We start from the raw sequence: 26,643 nt of genomic DNA, 5'->3' as shown, positions 1-26,643 counted from the left end.
TGTGCTGGATTTGAATTTAAATCGATTTCTTCGTTTTTCCCTTACGTCAATATGCAACCGAGTATTTCCGGTTGGGCGTGTGTGGAAAAATGGTTGAAAATAAGAATCCAAACCGTAAAGCGCTTGGTTTTTTTACTTTACTTTTTAAGTTTAATGTCATCGCCAGCCAGTACTTCAAGCCGGTCACGACCCTCCTGTCCCGGGGATGAGAGGGTTTGCTGATTGTGAGGAATTTCCACCCCAAATCCACCTTCGCATGCCGTGTCAATCGGACCCCGAATTACACTTTTATCGAACCCTGTTCGATTAGCATACAGTTGAGTTTAGCTAATGGTCTTGCCATACGGTCCGGTGCGACCTGTTTCGAATTTTTGATGAAGCAGCAATACGTTTCTTCGCATATTCTTCCGCCCCGAAACGGTCACTAGAAGGACAGCAATGTCCTCTACTCAAACTCTTATCACAACCCTAACATATGGACGTGTGTAGGGGTTCCGAATCGGATCCTTTACGTCCTTGCTGCCTGCCTGCCTGCCTGCCTGCCTTGGTTCAATAATGAATTATAATTCCATTATTGCATGTAATGAACGGGTAAATTGATAAACTATAAACACGTTGTAAAAAAACCATTCCACCAATCCCTCCGAGAGGGAATTTCAATCTCACCCCTTTTCTTGGGACAGTCTATTGTAGCGAACAGTTGTCACCCCCAGCACATTCCCGAGCATGACGGCCTGAGAGGAACAGAACCCCTCGACCGAGTTTTTTTTCTTTCTTCCTTGCTGTAAAAAATGGTCAAATACTCACCCACAACAACAAAAGGGGTAATCCTATGAGCTTAGCACGACCAACAACAACAACAACAACAGCTACAAGGGTTATACACCAACCGACACTGCCCCTTCGATACCGGAAAGATTCAGATCCCGGTGGGTGGATTTCCTTTCTTTCTTTCTTTTTCACTTTATCGACATTTCCACAAGGCTGTGCTTTTGAAGACTTTTTACATGCCCCCTCCCTCCCCATCCGGTAAGTTACATTCCAAGCAGAGATTATGTCGTTATGATAACAGCTTCCGGTAGTGTGGACCATTTCAAACTTTTACGAGCGCCAACACAACACACGCGCGCGCGCTCTGCCTGCCTATTTGTCCAGCTCTTTGTTCAGCTCCACGTTGTTGGCGTTTTCGCCCTGCACGCAACGGTTCAGCTTGGTCATGCCGTTGTTGAACTGCTCGGTACGCGTGTTGTACGCCGTTTGGTAGCAGGTTTGCGCCATCGAGGTGATGTAGCTCATCAGATTCGTGCCCTGGCTGATTACGTTCTGCAGGCTGCTGAAGTATGCCGCACTACGCGGCACGTAGTGGGGAAGCTGGAAAAGCAAGCAAACGATTGTTAAACATGGCAAATGGCATTTACAAATCGCGCGCTACTTACACTCTTCATTAGACAGGTGAATGTTGCCGCGTTGCTTTGTGCCGAGCTAAGACACTTTGACTGAATGTTGCCAAACTCCTGGCTGATCCGCTGCATCGTAGCCCGCCGTACCGAGACGCCGCGCGGGTTTTCCATGTTCGCGTTGAAGATGTCGTCACAGGTTACGATCTCTTGATTCATGTCCTCCATGAAGCGGGGCAGACCTGCCTGCAGTTTGTTCCAGCACTCCTTGCTTCTTCCCGTGCATACGCCACTGTTCTTGAACGAACGATCTACCAGGTCGGTGAAACCGTTGAAAGATTTCTGTACAAAGTTTTTCAACTGAAACAGCATGTTCACACGGGTGGATTCGAAGAATTGCAACTGCGACGCTACGGACTCATTGATGGCCGCCTGGAATTTTTGGACCACTCCCTCCACCCGTTGCTTGAACGATCCTGATCCTTGAGATATTTTACTGATGTCTTTCATGAGCTTTCTATAGCTAGGGTAACTCTTACGCGCTGGAGTAGGTGAACTTGAGGAAACATTCAAATGTGGCTTCAATTTCACATACAAATGTTTCAATGCGGGTGGAGGTGGTGAATACTCCATACACTCATCAATGGGTTCTTCAGTAGTGGTTGGAATTTCAGAAGACGTAGATGCCTCGTCCTCGGCTGCTGTAGTCTCGGCCTCGTCTTCAGCCGCCGTAGTTTCTGTCTCTTCTTCGGCTGCTGTAGTCTCGTCCTCGGCCGCCGTAGTTTCTGTCTCTTCCTCGGCTGCTGTAGTCTCGGCCTCGTCCTCAGCCGCCGTAGTTTCTGTCTCTTCCTCGGCTGCTGTAGTCTCGGCCTCGTCCTCAGCCGCCGTAGTTTCTGTCTCTTCCTCGGCTGCTGTAGTCTCGGCCTCGTCCTCAGCCGCCGTAGTTTCTGTCCCTTCCTCGGCTGCTGTAGTTTCGGCCTCGCCCTCAGCCGATGTAGTTTCTGTCTCTTCCTCGGCTGCTGTAGTCTCGGCCTCGTCCTCAGCCGCCGTAGTTTCTGTCTCTTCCTCGGCTGCTGTAGTCTCGGCCTCGTCCTCAGCCGCCGTAGTTTCTGTCTCGTCCTCGGCTGCTGTAGTCTCGGCCTCGTCCTCAGCCGCCGTAGATTCTGTCTCTTCCTCGGCTGCTGTAGTCTCGGCCTCGTCCTCAGCCGATGTAGTTTCTGTCTCTTCCTCGGCTGCTGTAGTCTCGGCCTCGTCCTCAGCCGCCGTAGTTTCTGTTTCTTCCTCGGCTGCTGTAGTCTCGGCCTCGTCCTCAGCCGCCGTAGTTTCTGTCTCGTCCTCGGCTGCTGTAGTCTCGGCCTCGTCCTCAGCCGATGTAGTTTCTGTCTCTTCCTCGGCTGCTGTAGTCTCGGCCTCGTCCTCAGCCGCCGTAGTTTCTGTTTCTTCCTCGGCTGCTGTAGTCTCGGCCTCGTCCTCAGCCGCCGTAGTTTCTGTCTCGTCCTCGGCTGCTGTAGTCTCGGCCTCGTCCTCAGCCGCCGTAGTTTCAGTCTCTTCCTCGGCTGCTCTAGTCTCGGCCTCGTCCTCAGCCGCCGTAGTTTCTGTCTCTTCCTCGACTGCTGTAGTCTCGGCCTCGTCCTCAGCCGCCGTAGATTCTGTCTCTTCCTCGGCTGCTGTAGTCTCGGCCTCGTCCTCAGCCGCCGTAGTTTCTGTCTCTTCCTCGGCTGCTGTAGTCTCGGCCTCGTCCTCAGCCGTCGTAGTTTCTGTCTCTTCCTCGGCTGCTGTAGTCTCGGCCTCGTCCTCAGCCGATGTAGTTTCTGTCTCTTCCTCGGCTGCTGTAGTCTCGGCCTCGTCCTCAGCCGCCGTAGTTTCTGTCTCGTCCTCGGCTGCTGTAGTCTCGGCCTCGTCCTCAGCCGCCGTAGTTTCTGTCTCTTCCTCGGCTGCTGTAGTCTCGGCCTCGTCCTCAGCCGCCGTAGTTTCTGTCTCTTCCTCGGCTGCTGTAGTCTCGGCCTCGTCCTCAGCCGCCGTAGTTTCTGTCTCTTCCTCGGCTGCTGTAGTCTCGGCCTCGTCCTCAGCCGATGTAGTTTCTGTCTCTTCCTCGGCTGCTGTAGTCTCGGCCTCGTCCTCAGCCGCCGTAGTTTCTGTCTCTTCCTCGGCTGCTGTAGTCTCGGCCTCGTCCTCAGCCGCCGTAGTTTCTGTCTCATCCTCGGCTGCTGTAGTTTCGGCCTCGCCCTCAGCCGATGTAGTTTCTGTCTCTTCCTCGGCTGCTGTAGTCTCGGCCTCGTCCTCAGCCGCCGTAGTTTCTGTCTCTTCCTCGGCTGCTGTAGTCTCGGCCTCGTCCTCAGCCGCCGTAGTTTCTGTCTCGTCCTCGGCTGCTGTAGTCTCGGCCTCGTCCTCAGCCGCCGTAGATTCTGTCTCTTCCTCGGCTGCTGTAGTCTCGGCCTCGTCCTCAGCCGATGTAGTTTCTGTCTCTTCCTCGGCTGCTGTAGTCTCGGCCTCGTCCTCAGCCGCCGTAGTTTCTGTTTCTTCCTCGGCTGCTGTAGTCTCGGCCTCGTCCTCAGCCGCCGTAGTTTCTGTCTCGTCCTCGGCTGCTGTAGTCTCGGCCTCGTCCTCAGCCGATGTAGTTTCTGTCTCTTCCTCGGCTGCTGTAGTCTCGGCCTCGTCCTCAGCCGCCGTAGTTTCTGTTTCTTCCTCGGCTGCTGTAGTCTCGGCCTCGTCCTCAGCCGCCGTAGTTTCTGTCTCGTCCTCGGCTGCTGTAGTCTCGGCCTCGTCCTCAGCCGCCGTAGTTTCAGTCTCTTCCTCGGCTGCTCTAGTCTCGGCCTCGTCCTCAGCCGCCGTAGTTTCTGTCTCTTCCTCGACTGCTGTAGTCTCGGCCTCGTCCTCAGCCGCCGTAGATTCTGTCTCTTCCTCGGCTGCTGTAGTCTCGGCCTCGTCCTCAGCCGCCGTAGTTTCTGTCTCTTCCTCGGCTGCTGTAGTCTCGGCCTCGTCCTCAGCCGTCGTAGTTTCTGTCTCTTCCTCGGCTGCTGTAGTCTCGGCCTCGTCCTCAGCCGATGTAGTTTCTGTCTCTTCCTCGGCTGCTGTAGTCTCGGCCTCGTCCTCAGCCGCCGTAGTTTCTGTCTCGTCCTCGGCTGCTGTAGTCTCGGCCTCGTCCTCAGCCGCCGTAGTTTCTGTCTCTTCCTCGGCTGCTGTAGTCTCGGCCTCGTCCTCAGCCGCCGTAGTTTCTGTCTCTTCCTCGGCTGCTGTAGTCTCGGCCTCGTCCTCAGCCGCCGTAGTTTCTGTCTCTTCCTCGGCTGCTGTAGTCTCGGCCTCGTCCTCAGCCGATGTAGTTTCTGTCTCTTCCTCGGCTGCTGTAGTCTCGGCCTCGTCCTCAGCCGCCGTAGTTTCTGTCTCTTCCTCGGCTGCTGTAGTCTCGGCCTCGTCCTCAGCCGCCGTAGTTTCTGTCTCATCCTCGGCTGCTGTAGTCTCGGCCTCGTCCTCAGCCGCCGTAGTTTCTGTCTCTTCCCCGGCTGCTGTAGTCTCGGCCTCGTCCTCAGCCGCCGTAGTTTCTGTCTCTTCCTCGGCTGCTGTAGTCTCGGCCTCGTCCTCAGCCGCCGTAGATTCTGTCTCTTCCTCGGCTGCTGTAGTCTCGGCCTCGTCCTCAGCCGATGTAGTTTCTGTCTCTTCCTCGGCTGCTGTAGTCTCGGCCTCGTCCTCAGCCGCCGTAGTTTCTGTTTCTTCCTCGGCTGCTGTAGTCTCGGCCTCGTCCTCAGCCGCCGTAGTTTCTGTCTCGTCCTCGGGTGCTGTAGTCTCGGCCTCGTCCTCAGCCGCCGTAGTTTCAGTCTCTTCCTCGGCTGCTGTAGTCTCGGCCTCGTCCTCAGCCGCCGTAGTTTCTGTCTCTTCCTCGGCTGCTGTAGTCTCGGCCTCGTCCTCAGCCGCCGTAGATTCTGTCTCTTCCTCGGCTGCTGTAGTCTCGGCCTCGTCCTCAGCCGCCGTAGTTTCTGTCTCTTCCTCGGCTGCTGTAGTCTCGGCCTCGTCCTCAGCCGTCGTAGTTTCTGTCTCGTCCTCGGCTGCTGTAGTCTCGGCCTCGTCCTCAGCCGATGTAGTTTCAGTCTCTTCCTCGGCTGCTGTAGTCTCGGCCTCATCCTCAGCCGCCGTAGTTTCTGTCTCGTCCTCGGCTGCTGTAGTCTCGGCCTCGTCCTCAGCCGCCGTAGATTCTGTCTCTTCCTCGGCTGCTGTAGTCTCGGCCTCGTCCTCAGCCGATGTAGTTTCTGTCTCTTCCTCGGCTGCTGTAGTCTCGGCCTCGTCCTCAGCTGCCGTAGTTTCTGTTTCTTCCTCGGCTGCTGTAGTCTCGGCCTCGTCCTCAGCCGATGTAGTTTCTGTCTCTTCCTCGGCTGCTGTAGTCTCGGCCTCGTCCTCAGCCGAGGTAGTTTCTGTCTCTTCCTCGGCTGCTGTAGTCTCGGCCTCGTCCTCAGCCGCCGTAGTTTCTGTCTCTTCCTCGGCTGCTGTAGTCTCGGCCTCGTCCTCAGCCGCCGTAGTTTCTGTCTCTTCCTCGGCTGCTGTAGTCTCGGCCTCGTCCTCAGCCGCCGTAGTTTCTGTCTCTTCCTCGGCTGCTGTAGTCTCGGCCTCGTCCTCAGCCGCCGTAGTTTCTGTCTCTTCCTCGGCTGCTGTAGTCTCGGCCTCGTCCTCAGCCGATGTAGTTTCTGTCTCTTCCTCGGCTGCTGTAGTCTCGGCCTCGTCCTCAGCCGATGTAGTTTCTGTCTCTTCCTCGGCTGCTGTAGTCTCGGCCTCGTCCTCAGCCGCCGTAGTTTCTGTCTCTTCCTCGGCTGCTGTAGTCTCGGCCTCGTCCTCAGCCGCCGTAGTTTCTGTCTCGTCCTCGGCTGCTGTAGTCTCGGCCTCGTCCTCAGCCGCCGTAGATTCTGTCTCTTCCTCGGCTGCTGTAGTCTCGGCCTCGTCCTCAGCCGATGTAGTTTCTGTCTCTTCCTCGGCTGCTGTAGTCTCGGCCTCGTCCTCAGCCGCCGTAGTTTCTGTCTCTTCCTCGGCTGCTGTAGTCTCGGCCTCGTCCTCAGTCGATGTAGTTTCTGTCTCTTCCTCGGCTGCTGTAGTCTCGGCCTCGTCCTCAGCCGCCGTAGTTTCTGTCTCTTCCTCGGCTGCTGTAGTCTCGGCCTCGTCCTCAGCCGCCGTAGTTTCTGTCTCTTCCTCGGCTGCTGTAGTCTCGGCCTCGTCCTCAGCCGATGTAGTTTCTGTCTCTGCCTCGGCTGCTGTAGTCTCGGCCTCGTCCTCAGCCGCCGTAGTTTCTGTCTCTTCCTCGGCTGCTGTAGTCTCGGCCTCGTCCTCAGCCGATGTAGTTTCTGTCTCTTCCTCGGCTGCTGTAGTCTCGGCCTCGTCCTCAGCCGCCGTAGTTTCTGTCTCTTCCTCGGCTGCTGTAGTCTCGGCCTCGTCCTCAGCCGCCGTAGTTTCTGTCTCGTCCTCGGCTGCTGTAGTCTCGGCCTCGTTCTCAGCCGATGTAGTTTCTGTCTCTTCCTCGGCTGCTGTAGTCTCGGCCTCGTCCTCAGCCGCCGTAGTTTCTGTCTCTTCCTCGGCTGCTGTAGTCTCTGCCTTGTCCTCAGCCGATGTAGTTTCTGTCTCTTCCTCGGCTGCTGTAGTCTCGGCCTCGTCCTCAGCCGATGTAGTTTCTGTCTCTTCCTCGGCTGCTGTAGTCTCGGCCTCGTCCTCAGCCGATGTAGTTTCTGTCTCTTCCTCGGCTGCTGTAGTCTCGGCCTCGTCCTCAGCCGATGTAGATTCTGTCTCTTCCTCGGCTGTTGTAGTCTCGGCCTGGTCCTCAGCCGATGTAGTTTCTGTCTCTTCCTCGGCTGCTGTAGTCTCGGCCTCGTCCTCAGCCGTCGTAGTTTCTGTCTCTTCCTCGGCTGCTGTAGTCTCGGCCTCGTCCTCAGCCGCCGTAGTTTCTGTCTCTTCCTCGGCTGCTGTAGTCTCGGCCTCGTCCTCAGCCGCCGTAGTTTCTGTCTCGTCCTCGGCTGCTGTAGTCTCGGCCTCGTCCTCAGCCGCCGTAGATTCTGTCTCTTCCTCGGCTGCTGTAGTCTCGGCCTCGTCCTCAGCCGATGTAGTTTCTGTCTCTTCCTCGGCTGCTGTAGTCTCGGCCTCGTCCTCAGCCGATGTAGTTTCTGTCTCTTCCTCGGCTGCTGTAGTCTCGGCCTCGTCCTCAGCCGATGTAGTTTCTGTCTCTTCCTCGGCTGCTGTAGTCTCGGCCTCGTCCTCAGCCGCCGTAGTTTCTGTCTCTTCCTCGGCTGCTGTAGTCTCGGCCTCGTCCTCAGCCGCCGTAGTTTCTGTTTCTTCCTCGGCTGCTGTAGTCTCGGCCTCGTCCTCAGCCGCCGTAGATTCTGTCTCTTCCTCGGCTGCTGTAGTCTCGGCCTCGCCCTCAGCCGCTGTAGTTTCTGTCTCTTCCTCGGCTGCTGTAGTCTCGGCCTCGTCCTCAGCCGCCGTAGTTTCTGTCTCTTCCTCGGCTGCTGTAGTCTCGGCCTCGTCCTCAGCCGATGTAGTTTCTGTCTCTTCCTCGGCTGCTGTAGTCTCGGCCTCGTCCTCAGCCGCCGTAGTTTCTGTCTCTTCCTCGGCTGCTGTAGTCTCGGCCTCGTCCTCAGCCGATGTAGTTTCTGTCTCTTCCTCGGCTGCTGTAGTCTCGGCCTCGTCCTCAGCCGCCGTAGTTTCTGTCTCTTCCTCGGCTGCTGTAGTCTCGGCCTCGTCCTCAGCCGCCGTAGATTCTATCTCTTCCTCGGCTGCTGTAGTCTCGGCCTCGTTCTCAGCCGATGTAGTTTCTGTCTCTTCCTCGGCTGTTGTAGTCTCGGCCTCGTCTTCAGCCGCCGTAGTTTCTGTCTCTTCCTCGGCTGCTGTAGTCTCGGCCTCGTCCTCAGCCGATGTAGATTCTGTCTCTTCCTCGGCTGCTGTAGTCTCGGCCTCGTCCTCAGCCGATGTAGTTTCTGTCTCTTCCTCGGCTGCTGTAGTCTCGGCCTCGTCCTCAGCCGATGTAGTTTCTGTCTCTTCCTCGGCTGCTGTAGTCTCGGCCTCGTCCTCAGCCGCCGTAGTTTCTGTCTCTTCCTCGGCTGCTGTAGTCTCGGCCTCGTCCTCAGCCGATGTAGTTTCTGTCTCTTCCTCGGCTGCTGTAGTCTCGGCCTCGTCCTCAGCCGCCGTAGTTTCTGTCTCTTCCTCGGCTGCTGTAGTCTCGGCCTCGTCCTCAGCCGATGTAGTTTCTGTCTCTTCCTCGGCTGCTGTAGTCTCGGCCTCGTCCTCAGCCGCCGTAGTTTCTGTCTCTTCCTCGGCTGCTGTAGTCTCGGCCTCGTCCTCAGCCGCCGTAGTTTCTGTCTCGTCCTCGGCTGCTGTAGTCTCGGCCTCGTCCTCAGCCGCCGTAGTTTCTGTCTCTTCCTCGGCTGCTGTAGTCTCGGCCTCGTCCTCAGCCGCCGTAGTTTCTGTCTCGTCCTCGGCTGCTGTAGTCTCGGCCTCGTCCTCAGCCGATGTAGTTTCTGTCTCTTCCTCGGCTGCTGTAGTCTCGGCCTCGTCCTCAGCCGCCGTAGTTTCTGTCTCTTCCTCGGCTGCTGTAGTCTCTGCCTTGTCCTCAGCCGATGTAGTTTCTGTCTCTTCCTCGGCTGCTGTAGTCTCGGCCTCGTCCTCAGCCGATGTAGTTTCTGTCTCTTCCTCGGCTGCTGTAGTCTCGGCCTCGTCCTCAGCCGATGTAGTTTCTGTCTCGTCCTCGGCTGCTGTAGTCTCGGCCTCGTCCTCAGCCGATGTAGTTTCTGTCTCGTCCTCGGCTGCTGTAGTCTCGGCCTCGTCCTCAGCCGCCGTAGTTTCTGTCTCTTCCTCGGCTGCTGTAGTCTCTGCCTTGTCCTCAGCCGATGTAGTTTCTGTCTCTTCCTCGGCTGCTGTAGTCTCGGCCTCGTCCTCAGCCGATGTAGTTTCTGTGTCTTCCTCGGCTGCTGTAGTCTCGGCCTCGTCCTCAGCCGATGTAGTTTCTGTCTCTTCCTCGGCTGCTGTAGTCTCGGCCTCGTCCTCAGCCGATGTAGATTCTGTCTCTTCCTCGGCTGTTGTAGTCTCGGCCTGGTCCTCAGCCGATGTAGTTTCTGTCTCTTCCTCGGCTGCTGTAGTCTCGGCCTCGTCCTCAGCCGTCGTAGTTTCTGTCTCTTCCTCGGCTGCTGTAGTCTCGGCCTCGTCCTCAGCCGCCGTAGTTTCTGTCTCTTCCTCGGCTGCTGTAGTCTCGGCCTCGTCCTCAGCCGCCGTAGTTTCTGTCTCGTCCTCGGCTGCTGTAGTCTCGGCCTCGTCCTCAGCCGCCGTAGATTCTGTCTCTTCCTCGGCTGCTGTAGTCTCGGCCTCGTCCTCAGCCGATGTAGTTTCTGTCTCTTCCTCGGCTGCTGTAGTCTCGGCCTCGTCCTCAGCCGATGTAGTTTCTGTCTCTTCCTCGGCTGCTGTAGTCTCGGCCTCGTCCTCAGCCGATGTAGTTTCTGTCTCTTCCTCGGCTGCTGTAGTCTCGGCCTCGTCCTCAGCCGCCGTAGTTTCTGTCTCTTCCTCGGCTGCTGTAGTCTCGGCCTCGTCCTCAGCCGCCGTAGTTTCTGTCTCTTCCTCGGCTGCTGTAGTCTCGGCCTCGTCCTCAGCCGCCGTAGATTCTGTCTCTTCCTCGGCTGCTGTAGTCTCGGCCTCGCCCTCAGCCGCTGTAGTTTCTGTCTCTTCCTCGGCTGCTGTAGTCTCGGCCTCGTCCTCAGCCGCCGTAGTTTCTGTCTCTTCCTCGGCTGCTGTAGTCTCGGCCTCGTCCTCAGCCGCCGTAGTTTCTGTCTCTTCCTCGGCTGCTGTAGTCTCGGCCTCGTCCTCAGCCGCCGTAGTTTCTGTCTCTTCCTCGGCTGCTGTAGTCTCGGTCTCGTCCTCAGCCGATGTAGTTTCTGTCTCTTCCTCGGCTGCTGTAGTCTCGGCCTCGTCCTCAGCCGCCGTAGTTTCTGTCTCTTCCTCGGCTGCTGTAGTCTCGGCCTCGTCCTCAGCCGCCGTAGATTCTATCTCTTCCTCGGCTGCTGTAGTCTCGGCCTCGTTCTCAGCCGATGTAGTTTCTGTCTCTTCCTCGGCTGTTGTAGTCTCGGCCTCGTCTTCAGCCGCCGTAGTTTCTGTCTCTTCCTCGGCTGCTGTAGTCTCGGCCTCGTCCTCAGCCGATGTAGTTTCTGTCTCTTCCTCGGCTGCTGTAGTCTCGGCCTCGTCCTCAGCCGATGTAGTTTCTGTCTCTTCCTCGGCTGCTGTAGTCTCTGCCTCGTCCTCAGCCGATGTAGTTTCTGTCTCTTCCTCGGCTGCTGTAGTCTCGGCCTCGTCCTCAGCCGATGTAGTTTCTGTCTCTTCCTCGGCTGCTGTAGTCTCGGCCTCGTCCTCAGCCGATGTAGTTTCTGTCTCTTCCTCGGCTGCTGTAGTCTCGGCCTCGTCCTCAGCCGCCGTAGTTTCTGTCTCTTCCTCGGCTGCTGTAGTCTCGGCCTCGTCCTCAGCCGATGTAGTTTCTGTCTCTTCCTCGGCTGCTGTAGTCTCGGCCTCGTCCTCAGCCGCCGTAGTTTCTGTCTCTTCCTCGGCTGCTGTAGTCTCGGCCTCGTCCTCAGCCGCCGTAGTTTCTGTCTCGTCCTCGGCTGCTGTAGTCTCGGCCTCGTCCTCAGCCGCCGTAGTTTCTGTCTCTTCCTCGGCTGCTGTAGTCTCGGCCTCGTCCTCAGCCGCCGTAGTTTCTGTCTCGTCCTCGGCTGCTGTAGTCTCGGCCTCGTCCTCAGCCGCCGTAGTTTCTGTCTCTTCCTCGGCTGCTGTAGTCTCGGCCTCGTCCTCAGCCGATGTAGATTCTGTCTCTTCCTCGGCTGCTGTAGTCTCGGCCTCGTCCTCAGCCGCCGTAGATTCTGTCTCTTCCTCGGCTGCTGTAGTCGCGGCCTCGTCCTCAGCCGATGTAGTTTCTGTCTCTTCCTCGGCTGCTGTAGTCTCGGCCTCGTCCTCAGCCACCGTAGTTTCTGTCTCTTCCTCGGCTGCTGTAGTCTCGGCCTCGTCCTCAGCCGCCGTAGTTTCTGTCTCTTCCTCGGCTGCTGTAGTCTCGGCCTCGTCCTCAGCCGCCGTAGTTTCTGTCTCTTCCTCGGCTGCTGTAGTCTCGGCCTCGTCCTCAGCCACCGTAGTTTCTGTCTCTTCCTCGGCTGCTGTAGTCTCGGCCTCGTCCTCAGCCGATGTAGTTTCTGTCTCTTCCTCGGCTGCTGTAGTCTCGGCCTCGTCCTCAGCCGCCGTAGTTTCTGTCTCTTCCTCGGCTGCTGTAGTCTCGGCCTCGTCCTCAGCCGATGTAGTTTCTGTCTCTTCCTCGGCTGCTGTAGTCTCGGCCTCGTCCTCAGCCGTTGTAGTTTCTGTCTCTTCCTCGGCTGCTGTAGTCTCGGCCTCGTCCTCAGCCGATGTAGTTTCTGTCTCTTCCTCGGCTGCTGTAGTCTCGGCCTCGTCCTCAGCCGCCGTAGTTTCTGTCTCGTCCTCGGCTGCTGTAGTCTCGGCCTCGTCCTCAGCCGATGTAGTTTCTGTCTCTTCCTCGGCTGCTGTAGTCTCGGCCTCGTCCTCAGCCGCCGTAGTTTCTGTCTCTTCCTCGGCTGCTGTAGTCTCGGCCTGGTCCTCAGCCGCCGTAGTTTCTGTCTCTTCCTCGGCTGCTGTAGTCTCGGCCTCGTCCTCAGCCGCCGTAGTTTCTGTCTCTTCCTCGGCTGCTGTAGTCTCGGCCTCGTCCTCAGCCGCCGTAGTTTCTGTCTCTTCCTCGGCTGCTGTAGTCTCGGCCTCGTCCTCAGCCGATGTAGTTTCTGTCTCTTCCTCGGCTGCTGTAGTCTCGGCCTCGTCCTCAGCCGATGTAGTTTCTGTCTCTTCCTCGGCTGCTGTAGTCTCGGCCTCGTCCTCAGCCGCCGTAGTTTCTGTCTCATCCTCGGCTGCTGTAGTCTCGGCCTCGTCCTCAGCCGCCGTAGTTTCTGTCTGTTCCTCGGCTGCTGTAGTCTCGGCCTCGTCCTCAGCCGATGTAGTTTCTGTCTCTTCCTCGGCTGCTGTAGTCTCGGCCTCGTCCTCAGCCGATGTAGTTTCTGTCTCTTCCTCGGCTGCTGTAGTCTCGGCCTCGTCCTCAGCCGCCGTAGTTTCTGTCTCTTCCTCGGCTGCTGTAGTCTCGGCCTCGTCCTCAGCCGATGTAGTTTCTGTCTCTTCCTCGGCTGCTGTAGTCTCGGCCTCGTCCTCAGCCGCCGTAGTTTTTGTCTCTTCCTCGGCTGCTGTAGTCTCGGCCTCGTCCTCAGCCGCCGTAGTTTCTGTCTCTTCCTCGGCTGCTGTAGTCTCGGCCTCGTCCTCAGCCGCCGTAGTTTCTGTCTCTTCCTCGGCTGCTGTAGTCTCGGCCTCGTCCTCAGCCGATGTAGTTTCTGTCTCTTCCTCGGCTGCTGTAGTCTCGGCCTCGTCCTCAGCCGCCGTAGTTTTTGTCTCTTCCTCGGCTGCTGTAGTCTCGGCCTCGTCCTCAGCCGCCGTAGTTTCTGTCTCTTCCTCGGCTGCTGTAGTCTCGGCCTCGTCCTCAGCCGCCGTAGTTTCTGTCTCTTCCTCGGCTGCTGTAGTCTCGGCCTCGTCCTCAGCCGATGTAGTTTCTGTCTCGTCCTCGGCTGCTGTAGTCTCGGCCTCGTCCTCAGCCGATGTAGTTTCTGTCTCTTCCTCGGCTGCTGTAGTCTCGGCCTCGTCCTCAGCCGCCGTAGTTTCTGTCTCATCCTCGACTGCTGTAGTCTCGGCCTCGTCCTCAGCCGCCGTAGATTCTGTCTCTTCCTCGGCTGCTGTAGTCTCGGCCTCGTCCTCAGCCGATGTAGTTTCTGTCTCTTCCTCGGCTGTTGTAGTCTCGGCCTCGTCCTCAGCCGATGTAGTTTCTGTCTCGTCCTCGGCTGCTGTAGTCTCGGCCTCGTCCTCAGCCGCCGTAGTTTCTGTCTCTTCCTCGGCTGCTGTAGTCTCGGCCTCGTCCTCAGCCGCCGTAGTTTCTGTCTCTTCCTCGGCTGCTGTAGTCTCGGCCTCGTCCTCAGCCGATGTAGTTTCTGTCTCTTCCTCGGCTGCTGTAGTCTCGGCCTCGTCCTCAGCCGATGTAGTTTCTGTCTCTTCCTCGGCTGCTGTAGTCTCGGCCTCGTCCTCAGCCGCCGTAGTTTCTGTCTCTTCCTCGGCTGCTGTAGTCTCGGCCTCGTCCTCAGCCGATGTAGTTTCTGTCTCTTCCTCGGCTGCTGTAGTCTCGGCCTCGTCCTCAGCCGATGTAGTTTCTGTCTCTTCCTCGGCTGCTGTAGTCTCGGCCTCGTCCTCAGCCGCCGTAGTTTCTGTCTCTTCCTCGGCTGCTGTAGTCTCGGCCTCGTCCTCAGCCGATGTAGTTTCTGTCTCTTCCTCGGCTGCTGTAGTCTCGGCCTCGTCCTCAGCCGCCGCCGTTTCTGTCTCTTCCTCGGCTGCTGTAGTCTCGGCCTCGTCCTCAGCCGCCGTAGTTTCTGTCTCTTCCTCGGCTGCTGTAGTCTCGGCCTCGTCCTCAGCCGCCGTAGTTTCTGTCTCGTCCTCGGCTGCTGTAGTCTCGGCCTCGTCCTCAGCCGCCGTAGTTTCTGTCTCTTCCTCGGCTGCTGTAGTCTCGGCCTCGTCCTCAGCCGATGTAGTTTCTGTCTCTTCCTCGGCTGCTGTAGTCTCGGCCTCGTCCTCAGCCGATGTAGTTTCTGTCTCTTCCTCGGCTGCTGTAGTCTCGGCCTCGTCCTCAGCCGATGTAGTTTCTGTCTCTTCCTCGGCTGCTGTAGTCTCGGCCTCGTCCTCAGCCGATGTAGTTTCTGTCTCTTCCTCGGCTGCTGTAGTCTCGGCCTCGTCCTCAGCCGCCGTAGTTTCTGTCTCTTCCTCGGCTGCTGTAGTCTCGGCCTCGTCCTCAGCCGATGTAGTTTCTGTCTCTTCCTCGGCTGCTGTAGTCTCGGCCTCGTCCTCAGCCGATGTAGATTCTGTCTCGTCCTCGGCTGCTGTAGTCTCGGCCTCGTCCTCAGCCGATGTAGTTTCTGTTTCTTCCTCGGCTGCTGTAGTCTCGGCCTCGTCCTCAGCCGCCGTAGTTTCTGTCTCTTCCTCGGCTGCTGTAGTCTCGGCCTCGTCCTCAGCCGATGTAGTTTCTGTCTCTTCCTCGGCTGCTGTAGTCTCGGCCTCGTCCTCAGCCGATGTAGTTTCTGTCTCTTCCTCGGCTGCTGTAGTCTCGGCCTCGTCCTCAGCCGATGTAGTTTCTGTCTCTTCCTCGGCTGCTGTAGTCTCGGCCTCGTCCTCAGCCGCCGTAGTTTCTGTCTCATCCTCGGCTGCTGTAGTCTCGGCCTCGTCCTCAGCCGCCGTAGTTTCTGTCTCTTCCTCGGCTGCTGTAGTCTCGGCCTCGTCCTCAGCCGATGTAGTTTCTGTCTCTTCCTCGGCTGCTGTAGTCTCGGCCTCGTCCTCAGCCGCCGTAGTTTCTGTCTCTTCCTCGGCTGCTGTAGTCTTGGCCTCGTCCTCAGCCGATGTAGTTTCTGTCTCTTCCTCGGCTGCTGTAGTCTCGGCCTCGTCCTCAGCCGATGTAGTTTCTGTCTCTTCCTCGGCTGCTGTAGTCTCGGCCTCGTCCTCAGCCGCCGTAGTTTCTGTCTCTTCCTCGGCTGCTGTAGTCTCGGCCTCGTTCTCAGCCGCCGTAGTTTCTGTCTCTTCCTCGGCTGCTGTAGTCTCGGCCTCGTCCTCAGCCGCCGTAGTTTCTGTCTCTTCCTCGGCTGCTGTAGTCTCGGCCTCGTCCTCAGCCGATGTAGTTTCTGTCTCTTCCTCGGCTGCTGTAGTTTCGGCCTCGTCCTCAGCCGATGTAGTTTCTGTCTCTTCCTCGGCTGCTGTAGTCTCGGCCTCGTCCTCAGCCGCCGTAGTTTCTGTCTCTTCCTCGGCTGCTGTAGTCTCGGCCTCGTCCTCAGCCGATGTAGTTTCTGTCTCTTCCTCGGCTGCTGTAGTCTCGGCCTCGTCCTCAGCCGATGTAGTTTCTGTCTCTTCCTCGGCTGCTGTAGTCTCGGCCTCGTCCTCAGCCGCCGTAGTTTCTGTCTCTTCCTCGGCTGCTGTAGTCTCGGCCTCGTCCTCAGCCGATGTAGTTTCTGTCTCTTCCTCGGCTGCTGTAGTCTCGGCCTCGTCCTCAGCCGCCGCCGTTTCTGTCTCTTCCTCGGCTGCTGTAGTCTCGGCCTCGTCCTCAGCCGCCGTAGTTTCTGTCTCTTCCTCGGCTGCTGTAGTCTCGGCCTCGTCCTCAGCCGATGTAGTTTCTGTCTCTTCCTCGGCTGCTGTAGTCTCGGCCTCGTCCTCAGCCGCCGTAGTTTCTGTCTCTTCCTCGGCTGCTGTAGTCTCGGCCTCGTCCTCAGCCGCCGTAGTTTCTGTCTCTTCCTCGGCTGCTGTAGTCTCGGCCTCGTCCTCAGCCGCCGTAGTTTCTGTCTCTTCCTCGGCTGCTGTAGTCTCGGCCTCGTCCTCAGCCGCCGTAGTTTCTGTCTCTTCCTCGGCTGCTGTAGTCTCGGCCTCGTCCTCAGCCGCCGTAGTTTCTGTCTCTTCCTCGGCTGCTGTAGTCTCGGCTTCGTCCTCAGCCGCCGTAGTTTCTGTCTCTTCCTCGGCTGCTGTAGTCTCGGCCTCGTCCTCAGCCGCCGTAGTTTCTGTCTCTTCCTCGGCTGCTGTAGTCTCGGCCTCGTCCTCAGCCGCCGTAGTTTCTGTCTCTTCCTCGGCTGCTGTAGTCTCGGCCTCGTCCTCAGCCGCCGTAGTTTCTGTCTCTTCCTCGGCTGCTGTAGTCTCGGCCTCGTCCTCAGCCGCCGTAGTTTCTGTCTCTTCCTCGGCTGCTGTAGTCTCGGCCTCTTCCTCAGCCGTTGTAGTTTCTGTCTCTTCCTCGGCTGCTGTAGTCTCGGCCTCGTCCTCAGCCGATGTAGTTTCTGTCTCTTCCTCGGCTGCTGTAGTCTCGGCCTCGTCCTCAGCCGCCGTAGTTTCTGTCTCTTCCTCGGCTGCTGTTGTCTCGGCCTCGTCCTCAGCCGCCGTAGTTTCTGTCTCTTCCTCGGCTGCTGTAGTCTCGGCCTCGTCCTCAGCCGATGTAGTTTCTGTCTCTTCCTCGGCTGCTGTAGTCTCGGCCTCGTCCTCAGCCGCCGTAGTTTCTGTCTCTTCCTCGGCTGCTGTAGTCTCGGCCTCGTCCTCAGTCGCCGTAGTTTCTGTCTCTTCCTCGGCTGCTGTAGTCTCGGTCTCGTCCTCAGCCGATGTAGTTTCTGTCTCTTCCTCGGCTGCTGTAGTCTTGGCCTCGTCCTCAGCCGATGTAGTTTCTGTCTCTTCCTCGGCTGCTGTAGTCTCGGCCTCGTCCTGAGCCGCTGTAGTTTCTGTCTCGTCCTCGGCTGCTGTAGTCTCGGCCTCGTCCTCAGCCGCCGTAGTTTCTGTCTCTTCCTCGGCTGCTGTAGTCTCGGTCTCGTCCTCAGCCGCCGTAGTTTCTGTCTCTTCCTCGGCTGCTGTAGTCTCGGCCTCGTCCTCAGCCGATGTAGTTTCTGTCTCTTCCTCGGCTGCTGTAGTCTTGGCCTCGTCCTCAGCCGATGTAGTTTCTGTCTCTTCCTCGGCTGCTGTAGTCTCGGCCTCGTCCTCAGCCGCCGTAGTTTCTGTTTCTTCCTCGGCTGCTGTAGTCTCGGCCTCGTCCTCAGCCGATGTAGTTTCTGTCTCTTCCTCGGCTGCTGTAGTTTCGGCCTCGTCCTCAGCCGCCGTAGTTTCTGTCTCTTCCTCGGCTGCTGTAGTCTCGGCCTCGTCCTCAGCCGCCGTAGTTTCTGTCTCGTCCTCGGCTGCTGTAGTCTCGGCCTCGTCCTCAGCCGCCGTAGTTTCTGTCTCTTCCTCGGCTGCTGTAGTCTCGGCCTCGTCCTCAGCCGCCGTAGTTTCTGTCTCTTCCTCGGCTGCTGTAGTCTCGGCTTCGTCCTCAGCCGCCGTAGTTTCTGTCTCTTCCTCGGCTGCTGTAGTCTCGGCCTCGTCCTCAGCCGCCGTAGTTTCTGTCTCTTCCTCGGCTGCTGTAGTCTCGGCCTCGTCCTCAGCCGCCGTAGTTTCTGTCTCTTCCTCGGCTGCTGTAGTCTCGGCCTCGTCCTCAGCCGCCGTAGTTTCTGTCTCTTCCTCGGCTGCTGTAGTCTCGGCCTCGTCCTCAGCCGCCGTAGTTTCTGTCTCTTCCTCGGCTGCTGTAGTCTCGGCCTCTTCCTCAGCCGTTGTAGTTTCTGTCTCTTCCTCGGCTGCTGTAGTCTCGGCCTCGTCCTCAGCCGATGTAGTTTCTGTCTCTTCCTCAGCTGCTGTAGTCTCGGCCTCGTCCTCAGCCGCCGTAGTTTCTGTCTCTTCCTCGGCTGCTGTTGTCTCGGCCTCGTCCTCAGCCGCCGTAGTTTCTGTCTTTTCCTCGGCTGCTGTAGTCTCGGCCTCGTCCTCAGCCGATGTAGTTTCTGTCTCTTCCTCGGCTGCTGTAGTCTCGGCCTCGTCCTCAGCCGCCGTAGTTTCTGTCTCTTCCTCGGCTGCTGTAGTCTCGGCCTCGTCCTCAGCCGCCGTAGTTTCTGTCTCTTCCTCGGCTGCTGTAGTCTCGGTCTCGTCCTCAGCCGCCGTAGTTTCTGTCTCTTCCTCGGCTGCTGTAGTCTTGGCCTCGTCCTCAACCGATGTAGTTTCTGTCTCTTCCTCGGCTGCTGTAGTCTCGGCCTCGTCCTGAGCCGCTGTAGTTTCTGTCTCTTCCTCGGCTGCTGTAGTCTCGGCCTCGTCCTCAGCCGCCGTAGTTTCTGTCTCTTCCTCGGCTGCTGTAGTCTCGGTCTCGTCCTCAGCCGCCGTAGTTTCTGTCTCTTCCTCGGCTGCTGTAGTCTCGGCCTCGTCCTCAGCCGATGTAGTTTCTGTCTCTTCCTCGGCTGCTGTAGTCTTGGCCTCGTCCTCAGCCGATGTAGTTTCTGTCTCTTCCTCGGCTGCTGTAGTCTCGGCCTCGTCCTCAGCCGCCGTAGTTTCTGTTTCTTCCTCGGCTGCTGTAGTCTCGGCCTCGTCCTCAGCCGCCGTAGTTTCTGTTTCTTCCTCGGCTGCTGTAGTCTCGGCCTCGTCCTCAGCCGCCGTAGTTTCTGTCTCGTCCTCGGCTGCTGTAGTCTCGGCCTCGTCCTCAGCCGATGTAGTTTCTGTTTCTTCCTCGGCTGCTGTAGTCTCGGCCTCGTCCTCAGCCGATGTAGTTTCTGTCTCTTCCTCGGCTGCTGTAGTCTCGGCCTCGTCCTCAGCCGATGTAGTTTCTGTCTCTTCCTCGGCTGCTGTAGTCTCGGCCTCGTCCTCAGCCGATGTAGTTTCTGTCTCTTCCTCGGCTGCTGTAGTCTCGGCCTCGTCCTCAGCCGCCGTAGTTTCTGTCTCTTCCTCGGCTGCTGTAGTCTCGGCCTCGTCCTCAGCCGATGTAGTTTCTGTCTCTTCCTCGGCTGCTGTAGTCTCGGCCTCGTCCTCAGCCGCCGTAGTTTCTGTCTCTTCCTCGGCTGCTGTAGTCTCGGCCTCATCCTCAGCCGCCGTAGTTTCTGTCTCTTCCTCGGCTGCTGTAGTCTCGGCCTCGTCCTCAGCCGATGTAGTTTCTGTCTCTTCCTCGGCTGCTGTAGTCTCGGCCTCGTCCTCAGCCGATGTAGTTTCTGTCTCTTCCTCGGCTGCTGTAGTCTCGGCCTCGTCCTCAGCCGCCGTAGTTTCTGTCTCTTCCTCGGCTGCTGTAGTCTCGGCCTCGTCCTCAGCCGCCGTAGTTTCTGTCTCTTCCTCGGCTGCTGTAGTCTCGGTCTCGTCCTCAGCCGATGTAGTTTCTGTCTCTTCCTCGGCTGCTGTAGTCTCGGCCTCGTCCTCAGCCGATGTAGTTTCTGTCTCTTCCTCGGCTGCTGTAGTCTCGGCCTCGTCCTCAGCCGATGTAGTTTCTGTCTCTTCCTCGGCTGCTGTAGTCTCGGCCTCGTCCTCAGCCGCCGTAGTTTCTGTCTCTTCCTCGGCTGCTGTAGTCTCGGCCTCGTCCTCAGCCGATGTAGTTTCTGTCTCTTCCTCGGCTGCTGTAGTCTCGGCCTCGTCCTCAGCCGATGTAGTTTCTGTCTCTTCCTCGGCTGCTGTAGTCTCGGCCTCATCCTCAGCCGCCGTAGTTTCTGTCTCTTCCTCGGCTGCTGTAGTCTCGGCCTCTTCCTCAGCCGTTGTAGTTTCTGTCTCTTCCTCGGCTGCTGTAGTCTCGGCCTCGTCCTCAGCCGATGTAGTTTCTGTCTCTTCCTCAGCTGCTGTAGTCTCGGCCTCGTCCTCAGCCGCCGTAGTTTCTGTCTCTTCCTCGGCTGCTGTTGTCTCGGCCTCGTCCTCAGCCGCCGTAGTTTCTGTCTCTTCCTCGGCTGCTGTAGTCTCGGCCTCGTCCTCAGCCGATGTAGTTTCTGTCTCTTCCTCGGCTGCTGTAGTCTCGGCCTCGTCCTCAGCCGCCGTAGTTTCTGTCTCTTCCTCGGCTGCTGTAGTCTCGGCCTCGTCCTCAGCCGATGTAGTTTCTGTCTCTTCCTCGGCTGCTGTAGTCTCGGCCTCGTCCTCAGCCGCCGTAGTTTCTGTCTCTTCCTCGGCTGCTGTAGTCTCGGCCTCGTCCTCAGCCGCCGTAGTTTCTGTCTCTTCCTCGGCTGCTGTAGTCTCGGTCTCGTCCTCAGCCGCCGTAGTTTCTGTCTCTTCCTCGGCTGCTGTAGTCTTGGCCTCGTCCTCAGCCGATGTAGTTTCTGTCTCTTCCTCGGCTGCTGTAGTCTCGGCCTCGTCCTCAGCCGATGTAGTTTCTGTCTCTTCCTCGGCTGCTGTAGTCTCGGCCTCGTCCTCAGCCGCCGTAGTTTCTGTCTCTTCCTCGGCTGCTGTAGTCTCGGTCTCGTCCTCAGCCGCCGTAGTTTCTGTCTCTTCCTCGGCTGCTGTAGTCTCGGCCTCGTCCTCAGCCGATGTAGTTTCTGTTTCTTCCTCGGCTGCTGTAGTCTCGGCCTCGTCCTCAGCCGATGTAGTTTCTGTCTCTTCCTCGGCTGCTGTAGTCTCGGCCTCATCCTCAGCCGCCGTAGTTTCTGTCTCTTCCTCGGTAGCTGTAGTCTCGGCCTCATCCTCAGCCGCCGTAGTTTCTGTCTCTTCCTCGGCTGCTGTAGTCTCGGCCTCATCCTCAGCCGCCGTAGTTTCTGTCTCTTCCTCGGCTGCTGTAGTCTCGGCCTCGTCCTCAGCCGATGTAGTTTCTGTCTCTTCCTCGGCTGCTGTAGTCTCGGCCTCGTCCTCAGCCGCCGTAGTTTCTGTCTCTTCCTTGGCTGCTGTAGTCTCGGTCTCGTCCTCAGCCGCCGTAGTTTCTGTCTCTTCCTCGGCTGCTGTAGTCTCGGCCTCGTCCTCAGCCGCCGTAGTTTCTGTCTCTTCCTCGGCTGCTGTAGTCTCGGTCTCGTCCTCAGCCGATGTAGTTTCTGTCTCTTCCTCGGCTGCTGTAGTCTCGGCCTCGTCCTCAGCCGATGTAGTTTCTGTCTCTTCCTCGGCTGCTGTAGTCTCGGCCTCGTCCTCAGCCGCCGTAGTTTCTGTCTCTTCCTCGGCTGCTGTAGTCTTGGCCTCGTCCTCAGCCGATGTAGTTTCTGTCTCTTCCTCGGCTGCTGTAGTCTCGGCCTCGTCCTGAGCCGCTGTAGTTTCTGTCTCTTCCTCGGCTGCTGTAGTCTCGGCCTCGTCCTCAGCCGCCGTAGTTTCTGTCTCTTCCTCGGCTGCTGTAGTCTCGGTCTCGTCCTCAGCCGCCGTAGTTTCTGTCTCTTCCTCGGCTGCTGTAGTCTCGGCCTCGTCCTCAGCCGATGTAGTTTCTGTCTCTTCCTCGGCTGCTGTAGTCTCGGCCTCGTCCTCAGCCGCCGTAGTTTCTGTCTCTTCCTCGGCTGCTGTAGTCTCGGTCTCGTCCTCAGCCGATGTAGTTTCTGTCTCTTCCTCGGCTGCTGTAGTCTCGGCCTCGTCCTCAGCCGATGTAGTTTCTGTCTCTTCCTCGGCTGCTGTAGTCTCGGCCTCGTCCTCAGCCGATGTAGTTTCTGTCTCTTCCTCGGCTGCTGTAGTCTCGGCCTCGTCCTCAGCCGCCGTAGTTTCTGTCTCTTCCTCGGCTGCTGTAGTCTCGGTCTCGTCCTCAGCCGCCGTAGTTTCTGTCTCTTCCTCGGCTGCTGTAGTCTCGGCCTCGTCCTCAGCCGATGTAGTTTCTGTCTCTTCCTCGGCTGCTGTAGTCTTGGCCTCGTCCTCAGCCGATGTAGTTTCTGTCTCTTCCTCGGCTGCTGTAGTCTCGGCCTCGTCCTCAGCCGATGTAGTTTCTGTCTCTTCCTCGGCTGCTGTAGTCTCGGCCTCGTCCTCAGCCGATGTAGTTTCTGTCTCTTCCTCGGCTGCTGTAGTCTCGGCCTCGTCCTCAGCCGCCGTAGTTTCTGTCTCTTCCTCGGCTGCTGTAGTCTCGGCCTCGTCCTCAGCCGCCGTAGTTTCTGTCTCTTCCTCGGCTGCTGTAGTCTCGGCCTCTTCCTCAGCCGCCGTAGTTTCTGTCTCTTCCTCGGCTGCTGTAGTCTCGGCCTCGTCCTCAGCCGATGTAGTTTCTGTCTCTTCCTCGGCTGCTGTAGTCTCGGCCTCTTCCTCAGCCGCCGTAGTTTCTGTCTCTTCCTCGGCTGCTGTAGTCTCGGCTTCGTCCTCAGCCGATGTAGTTTCTGTCTCTTCCTCGGCTGCTGTAGTCTCGGCTTCGTCCTCAGCCGATGTAGTTTCTGTCTCTTCCTCGGCTGCTGTAGTCTCGGCCTCGTCCTCAGCCGCCGTAGTTTCTGTCTCTTCCTCGGCTGCTGTAGTCTCGGCCTCGTCCTCAGCCGATGTAGTTTCTGTCTCTTCCTCGGCTGCTGTAGTCTCGGCCTCGTCCTCAGCCGCCGTAGTTTCTGTCTCTTCCTCGGCTGCTGTAGTCTCGGCCTCGTCCTCAGCCGATGTAGATTCTGTCTCTTCCTCGGCTGCTGTAGTCTCGGCCTCGTCCTCAGCCGCCGTAGTTTCTGTCTCTTCCTCGGCTGCTGTAGTCTCGGCCTCGTCCTCAGCCGCCGTAGTTTCTGTCTCTTCCTCGGCTGCTGTAGTCTCGGCCTCGTCCTCAGCCGCCGTAGTTTCTGTCTCTTCCTCGGCTGCTGTAGTCTCGGCCTCGTCCTCAGCCGCCGTAGTTTCTGTCTCTTCCTCGGCTGCTGTAGTCTCGGCCTCGTCCTCAGCCGCCGTAGTTTCTGTCTCTTCCTCGGCTGCTGTAGTCTCGGCCTCGTCCTCAGCCGCCGTAGTTTCTGTCTCTTCCTCGGCTGCTGTAGTCTCGGCCTCGTCCTCAGCCGATGTAGTTTCTGTCTCTTCCTCGGCTGCTGTAGTCTCGGCCTCGTCCTCAGCCGCCGTAGTTTCTGTCTCTTCCTCGGCAGCTGTAGTCTCGGCCTCATCTTCAGCTGTCGTTGTTTCTCTTTCTTCCACGGGCACTGATGTTGTTGTTTGTTGTTCATCATTATTTGAACTTGCGTCGTCTGTTTGATCGATGTTTGCTGCAACAGTTGTTTGCTGTGAGTCTATTGATTCAGTTGTTGTTTCGGTTGAGACCGTTGTGGTTGATGGGAAGATATAATCCTTTATCTTATTGATGATGTTTGGTATCAGATTCTTCGTTGCACTTTCCATCACTTTTTCATCCACGGGAAACAATTTTCTTATAAGCTCCGTTAGTTTAAACGACACACCATTGCGCATTCCATCTTTTATGCCCGCGTTGACACTCGCTAACACCTATTTTGAACGATACAACAAAACACTTTAGCTCATGACGATCACTTATTCCTGATACATACACACACACACATTGCTGCCTTTTCACATTCACATTTCTCTCTGCTCAACTTACCATCAACGTTATCATCACTTTGCACAAAACATCACCACTAAACTTTTCCATGATTTAATCCACTTTGCGTAGTTCAACTTACCCGGGACACAAGTACTGTAACGCTCGTTGCGTTGAATCGCCGCTTTTATAGTACTGCACTAGAAAGCACAACAAGTTAGCACAGCTGCATTGTTCTGTAACGTGCCAGTGCGATTGTTGATCTTTAGTCGCTCTTTATTGACTGCAGCGACTCAGGTTGAACAGACAAGCGTTTGAACACCTGGTACAAATCAAACAAAATTTGCATCACACACCCAGCAACGGGACTGGTAAATCTCCGTTCAATCGTACACTAGAACTAGACCGTTCTTTCACAACATGAGTGCTCTTTGCTCATGCATAGTAAATGAACAGAGCGTGTGTGTTACAATTGTGCTGCTTCGCAAAGATAATATTAGCACAGAAAATCTGTCAACATCGTGTCGTGTTCCGCGTTCAAGACGCGGCTTACTTGTTTCGTTAGGAATCGTAGATGAAATATTGAATGAAACATAATATCCTCCAGGTGGAAATGAAAAGTGTCACTTTGCTCCAGAAGAAGCGTTTGCATTTTATTTATCTCAAATATAGCATCGATAAACTGCAAATAAGGTTAAGTTAATTTAAATTAGAGAATAACCCTCGAGAATATAGTCTTCGCAACATTACACACTGTAAACCACACCCGTGCCACAATTCTGCCACCACCGTCTCAAAGTGGATGATATATTTCTTAATTGAGGGCGAACATAAAGATGACCCATCCGCACCATCCACTCGTGTCCTTTTTGCTCGAAACCGTCCTCCTTTTGCTGTGACGGCTGAGCACGTTCCTTAAGCATAATAAATTGTATCGATTTTTCTCCACGAAGGTCCTCCGGGGTGATACGAGCATTATGAGCAGCCATAATCAAAGAAACGCTTCAGCCGATGGTACGGCAGGGAAGGCAAGCAAGGCAGGGAAAAATTGAAACACGGCTGTGTGGCAGGCGAAGAAACGGAGCTGAAGATGAGCATAATAGAGCAATATTTTAACGGCAAGAGGACCATGAATATTATCACCTACCGTACCGCGGGCAGAGATCATCTGCCGGCAAAACGGCATGGTTCGCTCTATGGCCGCTCTCTGTCTCATTAGGACGCAGAAATGGGATCGCTTGTCTGTGCATTCGTTATGCGAGAGCCCGTTACGATGCGGTGTCGTCCTTACGTGCTCGCTCTATCTGCCGAGCGGCAAATGGCCATGGTTCCCGGGACATCTGTGCAAAAGCGTCCGTGGTGTGGTTCGAGCACGGGCCAAAGGATGTTCGACCGAAAAGGTGCATCAGTGCGAGGGAGGACACAAGCACAACACACACACGCACACTCTATCCTATGTGACTCCTTTTTTCTTCAGCGAGTCCGATGCGAGACGAACACACGGTGATTGCAGTGATTGCAATAACCCCCAGTCCGTGTGCGAGGGTGTTCAAGTGTGCCGTGCGTCGAGACCATCGGGGCAAGGTGAGAACATCCAGCCGGGCAGAGAACAAAAAGTATGCTGCTGTGAGTCCCGCACCCTCGCGCAAGGGGCGCCTTTTACATGGCACGTTGCTGCTGTTCCCCTGCCCGGGGTTGGACAAGGGTCAAGCGTGTTTATTTATTGAATGAGAGAAACAACATCTGCACGGCAATTTAATATGCACATCGGAGCAGCAGCAGCAACAGCAGGCGGCTGGCTAGCGATGCTCATCACCCACAACAATGCCGGTCAATCCCCGGGACAAGACAATGGACGGACACGGACAACCGGATCGGTCACAAACCAACCAACCCCTTACGGCCCTTACCTGGCCCTGTGCCCGTTACCCGCAACGCGTGGTCATTAAACTGAATGTCGCACTTTTCAGGCTAAATGATTGGGAAACAATATCGGTAATATTTTTCAGCACCCACCGAACAATCGGTCCATCAGCGTCCAGGGGTTAAAGCTCATGGTTCACCCACAAACCACCCTGGGTCCTCGGATTTTTTGGCTCGTGACCTATACACACACACACGCATGGGTCAATGATGTGGTGTCCCACTATAAAAGGTGAACTCAATTTTAGGACCACGTCACCCAGAAATGGTCCACACGGAAAGAGAGTGAGGGGTTGATTCACCAGAGGGGATGAAGATGCTTTACAGTCTACCGTTAACGATCGAAATCAATGAAAGGCATCAGCAAAAGGTTTTAAATTTCCTTCCCCAAAACTGTTGACTTTCATTGAACAGCTTCTAAAAGACCGTTTTTGTGCATCATCCCGCACATGGAAAAATGGTTTAAATTTGATTGCTTTCACTCTGGTGCGCGCAAAAGAAAATCAATGAATTTTTCCAACCCCAACGACATTACACGCCTCAGCCGGACGGACAGCCGTGCTTGTGTTGGACAAAAGCGTTTAAGCGGACTGTAAAACGAGTTACCGGAAGGAGAAGAAAAGAAGCGGCACAACTGATAATGGAACCCAAACACACGAGCCCCGGGAGTGAGATGTTTTCCGACAAGATCAAAGGCAGACTACAGTCACTTTACACCCTTCCCGGTTGCGAGAAGAGCGAGTGGGTAAGGGCAACCGTTCCAGGGGCAACCTGTGGGCCGCCGGTTCAATTCAATCATCAAACCACGTGCGCGCACCGTGCGTATTGGCGTAAGGAAGAGACACTTTTTTCCCCCTTACCACTCTGTAATGTATGTTGGTGTTGCATAGAAATGGAAAAATCTAAAGCGTCCTCTCTCTGCCTCCTGTAAGTGCAGTTGGTCAAAAAAACGCGTTCGCAGGACCCTGGCGGGTTTTGATTGATATTTGTACAAAATTGATTGTACCCAGGAAGGTGGTTCAGGAAATGGGCTCACTCTGCTTTCTGCATGATTTTGTTTGATTTTCTCTTTTCTTGCTGAAAAAAACAACGGCACCGAGCAACAACAAAAACAAGCGGCCAAACGAATTCAAATTCATCCTTTCGAGCGGATGAAACCGGCACCCCTTTTTGTGTATGTGCCGCCCACCGACAGCCGGTTTTTTTCTGTTTCTTCACTCAATCCTTCCCAGCTTCTCAGACGCAAAACTGGTTGTTACATCTCTTTTTTTGCTCGGGTTACCCAGAGCTTTGCACTTTGCCGACCCGAACCATGGCATGGCGGCCATTCAGAAATGGAACATCCTTTTTTAACTCCTTTTGGTTTCTCCTGCCACGTCCGTTGTGTCGTCGCCGCCACTTCGATGATACGCCACCCGGTGCTTGATGGTCAATTTTATGTTTATTTCTGCTGACCTCCGAAAAGAGGCATCCTTCCAAAGGCCAGGTTTGTGTGTGTGTGTACTTGCAGCGGCCGGTACACACGGTGGAATATTTATTAGATGCTAAAAATTGTATTATAATGTGAGGTAAGCGAAAGCGGCCCATCAT

At 56.5% G+C, this 26,643-nt stretch overlaps 2 protein-coding genes across 5 annotated transcripts in view; one reads left to right on the top strand and one right to left on the bottom strand.

The window, feature by feature from the left end:
• Positions 1-26,643, top strand: part of LOC1271410 (uncharacterized) — a 123,227-nt gene that overhangs the window by 66,035 nt on the left and 30,549 nt on the right. The window lies entirely within an intron of this gene.
• LOC4578181 (uncharacterized) lies at positions 988-23,290 on the bottom strand. The gene is made up of 3 exons (XM_001230732.2): positions 23,191-23,290; positions 1,437-23,075; positions 988-1,371 (listed from the first exon to the last, which is right to left on the bottom strand). The coding sequence occupies exons 1-3, from the start codon at positions 23,239-23,241 to the stop codon at positions 1,144-1,146; spliced, it is 21,918 nt and encodes a 7,305-aa protein (XP_001230733.2). The 5' UTR covers positions 23,242-23,290; the 3' UTR covers positions 988-1,143.

Source organism: Anopheles gambiae, chromosome 3 (assembly GCF_943734735.2).
Source record: "Anopheles gambiae chromosome 3, idAnoGambNW_F1_1, whole genome shotgun sequence".
NCBI classification, from domain to species: domain Eukaryota; kingdom Metazoa; phylum Arthropoda; class Insecta; order Diptera; family Culicidae; genus Anopheles; species Anopheles gambiae.
This window is presented reverse-complemented; position numbering and strand designations above follow the sequence as displayed.